The 7,196-nt window shown below is 52.3% G+C and overlaps 1 protein-coding gene across 1 annotated transcript; it reads right to left on the minus strand.

The window, feature by feature from the left end:
• Nucleotides 1-1,671: 1,671 nt before the first annotated feature.
• On the minus strand, nucleotides 1,672-5,044 carry SOX18 (SRY-box transcription factor 18). Its single transcript, XM_069072675.1, has 2 exons — nucleotides 4,457-5,044; nucleotides 1,672-3,605 (listed from the first exon to the last, which is right to left on the minus strand). Exons 1-2 carry the CDS (start codon nucleotides 4,893-4,895, stop codon nucleotides 2,704-2,706), a joined length of 1,341 nt encoding a protein of 446 aa, XP_068928776.1. The 5' UTR covers nucleotides 4,896-5,044; the 3' UTR covers nucleotides 1,672-2,703.
• Between the last annotated feature and the right edge of the window lie 2,152 nt (nucleotides 5,045-7,196).

A 7,196-nucleotide genomic window follows, 5' to 3' on the forward strand; every position in this document is an offset into this window, starting at 1 on the left:
TCTGCCTAGTTGGACAACATCTAGGGCAGAGGGGGCCAAACTTGGGGCCGTTAGGTTGCATGATGCAGCAAAACTCCTGAGTGTCCTGAACCACATTAAAATGAAATTGGGAAGTGTTTTACAAATAGGCATGCACTATAACATAGATGATGTTAATTTATGGTTTCCTAAGTCAACATGTAACCCACAGGGATCCATTTCTATTTGAGTTTGGCACCACTTATCTAGAATATTTTACCATTTTTTGAGTCACATTTTAGAAAGTACATAAGAAGAGGGCAGTAAATATGGAAAAGGGACCAAAAAGATGTTTAGTATGGAGAAAACTTAGTGGGGATATAATTGATCTCTTTAAGCATTTTAACAGCTGCTATGTAGAAGAGGGATTGGATTTATTTTTCTTGGCCCCAGAATATAGAACCAGAAGCAATGGGAAGAAATTTTATGGAAGCAAATTTCAGTTGATTGTAAGGGAAAATTTCCTAACAACTGGAAATAGGCTGCCTCAAAAGACAGTGAACTTCCTGCCAACAGGAAGCTAGATGAGCACTCATGGAAGATTTTGTGAAGGCAGAGCCATAATATGAGGAATTATAGGATGTGGGGCCAAGCTGAGTGAGCCAGAGAGCAGAAGAAACCTATGGTATGACCACTCCTGGGCATGGTTGAGATAGACTAGAGACAAAGCACTTTGAAGGGGGCAGAAGAACACCATGTCATATACTGAGCTTACTTGGGAGGAGAAAGAGGGACCTGGAGCTCTATAGATGACGGCAACAAGAATGTAGGCAGGATCAAATGAATTTTGAAGGTGGAAGATGGTTACTGAGAACTGCAAGGGAAGTACCTGGCAGTGGAGAGCAGGGAATTCACCAACTCTTTCTTTTGACTTTGTGTGTTTTTGAGTATGAGAGAAGGAGCAGTCTTGGAGAAGATTTCAGAAGAAGTGATGTCTTCAGAAGAAAGTTAGGTTTCAGTTAGCACCCAAGGATAGAAGGAATGTGAAAGGAAGATAAGTATTTTAAATACACATGTATATACATACACACATATATGTATATACATACATTATATTCATATATATGTACACACATATACATGGAGAGAGAGAAAGAGAGAGAGAGAGAGAAAGAGAGAGAGAGAGAGAGAGAGAGAGAGAGAGAGAGAGAGAGAGAGAGAGAGAGAGAGAGAGAGAGAGAGAGAGAGAGAGTTGTGTGTGATTCTGTGAAAAACAGAGCCAGAGAAATATTGTGGACAAGAGAAAGATACTATGTGTTAGAGACAGAAACACAAAATTATTGTGTCACTCATCACCCAAAGCAATAGAGAGATGGGGCACAGGGATAAAGAGGAATCAAGACCAGGATATGAGATTGAGAGGAAAGACAGAGAGGAAGCTGTCATCCTCTGGTCCATCCAGTGGACTTTGCTGACTCAGTGCTGGATCTATGATAGTACAAGGAAAAATGAACTCTTCCCTGAGGTGGCCAGGCCCAACCCCAACTCCAATGTCCTGACCCCTGACAGCTCAAGATGGACAGATTAGGAGTGGGTAGGAGGGGTATTGTTGGCTGGAGTTGCTCCTGTATATGACACTTTGCCAGGGATTTTTACAGTCCCAACTGGTGGGGGCCCCACAAGTTTGTAATAAACACACAGACACATAAACCATATAGAAAAGGCTGAGGTGGTTTATTCAGGACACTCTCATGACTTTGACCCTAATTACTTAGGAGCCCAGGCCCCCAGTGAATGTTATTGAGAATAAGGGAGCAGAGATCCTCCAGATGCTATAGAGAAATTGCCTCCAAGGCTGAACTAGTGCTTTGGGAATGCTGGATGATAACCTGCCTAGCTTTGCAATACAGATACAATGAGGTGGTCTGGATAAAGACTGGACAGCTTGAGGTTATTCTACTCCCAGTGTGCTAACAGGTTTTTGCCCTAGGTTCCTTTTCCTTGTTTTTGTTTTTAACAACTTTTTTCCTTAATATAAAACTGACCTTGCTACATCGATGCTTCTGATCTGGGGAAACATCCCCAGAAAGAAAAAGTTTTAAAAAGTTTGATAATAAAAAATTAAATATCATATTATATATAAAAAAGTTTAGTAAAAATAAGTCTTATCATCCAATGAAAACATCGAAGGTGGAGTAGACAATGTTTCAGAAATGTGGTAGAAAATTGTGACCCTGGAGTGAGGCATCAAATACCTTCTGTAAACAAAGCGACCCAATATTTTCCAAAACCACAGGCCTAACCTGTATGTAAAACAGGCCTTGCAAAGAGCTGCTTGCCCACCTTCGGCAGGCGAGTAACAGTGAGTGAAAGGCAGCTGTCATGAGTCCCTATCTGGCTTGTTCTCCCTTGACTAGGTGATGGTGGGAGACAGAGATGAAACATCGGGGCTGGGTATTTTGACTCTTTACAAGGTGGGTGCCCATTACACAGTATGAATATTTATGTGTACAGGGGTTGTCTATATCCCTGGCTTTGGAAAGAAGACATACATTTGTGCTATATAGGTATGTAGTATAACAGTGACTGGAGCACATACAAAAAAAGAAGAAGAAGCGCTATGTGTTTTAATGAATTACTCTAAATAGTATTGATGGCTCCTGACTATATTGGGACGCTGTCTCCAAGAGGAAGGCAGGAGGGGTTTCAGGACAGCAGAGGCCCGAGGCGGCTGCCAATTTGGAGTTAGCCGCTAATGCAGGGGCTGTAGTAGACTGCACTGCTGGCGTCAGACAGTGCAGATATCAAACTGCTCTCCTCGCAGGACAGGGTCCTAGGGGTTAACTTGGCCAAAGACACATGGTACGCGAGCCCGGGCACTTCTGGCCGAGTCCGGCTCGTGTTTAGATACTGGTCAAACTCATTGCGGTCCACGTCGGTCCACAGCTCAGTCGAACTCAGCTGTTCCACGCCATCCAGGTGGTGTACCTCAGGTGGGGGAGAGAGCTGGCCCAAATGCGGGGACAGGCCACTGGCCCGGGGGCCGGCGGGACCCGAGGGACCGCACAGCTGGCTATAGTAGAGGCCTGGCGGGGGCGGGGGGGCGGTCCTTAGGGCCTCGGCCAGGTGTGCTGGAGCCGGGGGTTGCCCATAGGGGCCTCCCAGGTCCCGAGCCAGCGCCTTGTCGGGGGCGTAGTCCAACTGTGGCGGGTAGGGTGAGCGGAAGCCTAGGAGACCGCAGTCGTCCTGCATATGCGGTGGGAAGAAGGCTGGCTCGCTGGGCTCCAGCACGTCTAGAGGGGACATCTCGGGCGTGGGCAGCCCGAAGTTGTCCAACTCAGAGCCCAGCGGGTGCAGTTCCCTGAAGTGATTGAGGGGGGGTGGCTGCTGGTGGCCCGGAACCCCCGAGTGTGTTGCGGCAAAGCCCTCGGCGCCAGCGCCAGCGCCGCAGCTGGAGCCGTTAGGCGGCTGCGAGAGGCCGTGCAGCAGGATACTTGGCTCCAGTCGCCGGGTTTTCTTGGCCTGCTTCTTCCTCCGGGGGCGGTATTTGTAGTTGGGGTGATCCTGCAGGTGCTGGATACGCAGCCGCTCCGCCTCCTCCACGAAGGGACGCTTCTCGGCCGTGGTCAGGGCTTTCCATGCCTGGCCTAGAGGCCGGGGGGAAAGATGGTTAGCGCCCAAGGCTGGGCTTTGGAAAGGAAGGAGGGGGATAATAAGGGGGCAGGGAGCAGCTCCTGAGGACCAGATCTCCACCATCCAGTCTTCGCGGCCCTTCAGGGTACCCTGGTAATACGACCTGTGTCAGGGAATGGAACTCAGATCCTCTAGGTCCTCAAAGTCCTACACGCAAAGGGCTGAGGTGGGTGCTCATGGGAGAGAGAGGCGCCAGCCTACCCCTCCTCCCCACACCCCCCACAGAGACAGCTCAGGGGCCAGGAGTGGGGGCAGAGCCTGAGGAGTTAGTAGTACACTCCCTTCCTAAGAACTCAAGGAGTGTAAAGGAACACGGACCAAGGAACGCCTGACTAAGGTGCCCAGGACTTGGAACAAATATATGAAGGGAGAGCGTAGAGATCTCTCCTTACCTAGACCTTTTTCCTCTCGCTTAACGTCTTCTGTCTCCGTCCCTAGTTTACAGGTCCCCTTTTTTTGTCCGTCTTCCCTCTCTGTTCCCTTCCTCACTTCCCTAGCCCACCCCCATCCCTTTCCTTTTGTCCTGTCCTTTTCCTAGGGCTATTCGTCTGGCCTGGTCCAGTGCTTTTAGACTTTGCCACTCTCCAGATCTTTTCCCTTTCTTCCTTGGTCCCGACTCCTTTTCCCTATTCCAGTCTCCCTCTTTTGATACCCTGTTTTCTCCTTCCCTCCCCATTCTCTTTTTCCCCTACAGATTCTCATCTTTAATTTCTGGTCCTCTTCCTCTGTCCCGGCTCCCCTCTGGAGCGGTCCACTTTCCCTAAACCCTACCCAGTCTCTGTCCCTTCACCCATCTTTGGCTTACCCAGCATTTTGCTCAGGACTGCGTTGTGCAGATCGGGGTTCTGTTGCGCCAGTCGCTTGCGCTCGTCTTTGGCCCAGACCATGAAGGCGTTCATGGGTCGGCGGATGCGAGAATCGTCGCCCTGTTTGCTCTCAGCACGACCCGGTGGTGGGCTGTAGCCATAGTGGGGCTCGGGACTGGGTTCGGGGCTTGGCGGGGAGGCGGGCGCCCCCGGAGCTCCCTGGCGGAAGGCGAAGCCGGGGCCGGGGGCCGGGCTGGGCGTCCGGGCGGGCGCGGCTGCTGCTGCGGTCAGTGCTGGACTCGAACCGCGGAAGGCTGCTGCTGCGGCGGCTGCGCGCCCTGGGGGCTCAGCTGCGGGCTCGGGCCCCGGGGCCCATGAACAGTCGCGCCGGGCCTGCGGAACGTCCTCTGCCCCGTAGACGGGTGGCGATCTATGCATTCCAGCTGGACGGGACCTGGAGGCAGAACTGAGCCAAGGGGAGAACTCGAGGCCACGTAGGGCAGCGGGTGGAGAGACTGAACGATTCGGCCGGCGGGGATCCGAGGGGGCGGCCGGCAAGTCAGACTTTGGGCTGCGGCCGAGCTGGAGGGGCCAGATATAGGGGCCTGGACCAATCAGCGCAGGGGAGGGGGGGAAGAGGGCCGGAGTCCCGGCTTCAGGAAAAGAGGTGGATGAGTGGGGGGAGCCTGGGCTCTCCCCTCTCGTGAATTTCCTTTTCTCTCTCCAAGGGGTCTTGTTCGAGGGTATCCTCTCGTCACCTCTCCATCTGAATCCCCGCCCACTCCCACCTACCCCTCAGTCTTCAGTGACAACCGCTCCCCCTCTTCTTACAGAAGAGGGAACTTTTGCCAGGCGGGGGAGGATTGTGTCAGGGTACACACCTTTTCTCCTCTGCTTCCTTCCCCAAACCCTTACCCCAAACCTAGGATAGGGTAATATAAGCAGATCTAAATTCATATTCATATAGAAAACATTTCTATCTAGGACTCGGACCCAGACCCAGGTAACTCGGCTGCCCCATCCAGAGCCTTCTTTCTGCCACCATTCACAAATGGATAGCGTTGGTCATTTCCCACCCCTGGTGTCACAACTTTGCAGGAGTCACTCCCCCCACCCCCCACCCTAGGACTTCGTGCTTTCCCTGAAGTCGGTAAAGTTCTTCCTGAAGTCTAACCCGAAGCTCTTTTCACGTAATCCTATGAGAGCTATCTAACGCAGATTTGTATTTTGAGGGAATAAAATAGCTTGTGGAGGAAGGGTTCAGATCATTATAAGGTTTCAGCGAAGTTTGAGTTCCCGGCCAGAGCCATATCGAGATCCCCATCTCTCTGATCCCAGCAATTTAGAGGGGAGAAGGACTAAACGAGATGGTAACTAATACTTTCTCCCCCATTTACCTACCCTCTCTTCCCGAAGTCATTCTTCATTCTTATTTCTTCCCGACTTGCAAAACCTCCGTAATTTGGTTTTGATGCTTCCTTCTGGTTCGGACTTGAGGAGGGGGATAAAATTCAACCCGAAGGGTCTTTGGGCCTGGGAGACAGAAAAAGAGATTCCGGTACAGACAGACTAGAAAGGGAAAGAGTCCTGATTATTGGGAAACTGCGGGAAAACGGGTAAAAGGGGCTGATCTTGCACCTGCAGTAGGAGTTCGGGGTCCCAGGCAGAGGCTATAGAGTGGGGGTCTTTGACTACCTCTATCTCTTGGAAAATGATCCAGGTCTCCTACCTCGTTTGGACGTTGGTGTCAGGAGGAGGGAAAGAAGTTAGGTGAAAGAACGAATTCCTGGCGGTTTGGAGGATGAGGTCGGAGCCACCTCCTCCCCGGGGCACCAGGATGGGGGGGAGCGGGAGAGGCAAGAGTATGGATGAGATGACCCGGAAGGGTCAAGGACCATGGTCTTTTGACCTACTCTGTCTGTGGCAAGGGTGAGGACGTGGCAAGAAACATTGGACCCCTGGTTCCTTGAGTGTCACTTTCGTTGGGACACCAATCTTCTAGCATGACACAGAGCCTAATTTTAGTTGAGATAGGCTTGCTTTAGCCTCTGCTCTTCTGCCTACCCCCCCCTCTTCTTGGGAGACCCCTACCTACAACCCCGAGGCATTCAGGGCTTGTGGGTGAGGGTGCTGGGGAAGGAAGGGGATGGGGTGCTGGAGGGCGAGATGGGCCTAGGTCTGGGAGGTGGGACCTATGGGAATAATCTCAAGGGAAGGGGTCTGTGGAAGGGGACCACAGGGAGAAGGCCTCGGGGAGGGCTCCCAGCTAGGGTCAAGCAGCCGCTGCCCGGGGCGGAAGCGCTGACTGTTCCAGGCCAGAGATAAGATCCTTGTCTGTGACCTCTCCCACCACCTTCCCCGGCAGGGCTGGCGTCCCACCGGCTGGCCAGCGGCCCGGCCGCAACCCTCGCCGGACTGACTGACGGGCTGACCGACAGGCGGGTCCTCTCGGGTTTCTCCCAGATTCCCTCTCCCGCCTTCTCTCCCGCCTCCCAGACCCCAAGGGGTGGGAGTTGAGGGAAAGGGAATTTCGACTGGAGCCCCAGATTCTGAGACTTAACTGGTTCCAAACATCTGAGTCCAGGCTTGGCACGGCCTATAGGATTTGGGGTGGGTGGGTGGAGACGCCCTCTCCTTCAGACGTGTTTTCCAAGGCTGGGGGATGGAAGGGGGAGAGGCGGAGCCTCAAAGTCTTAGTAACCGGGATAAGTAAATAAGCAGAGTAGTGGAGGTGGAAGG

The sequence above is a fragment of the Petaurus breviceps genome, unplaced genomic scaffold, assembly GCF_028583685.1.
Source record: "Petaurus breviceps papuanus isolate PSGF00001 unplaced genomic scaffold, PetGlider_PUasm1.0 90847, whole genome shotgun sequence".
Lineage (NCBI taxonomy): Eukaryota > Metazoa > Chordata > Mammalia > Diprotodontia > Petauridae > Petaurus > Petaurus breviceps.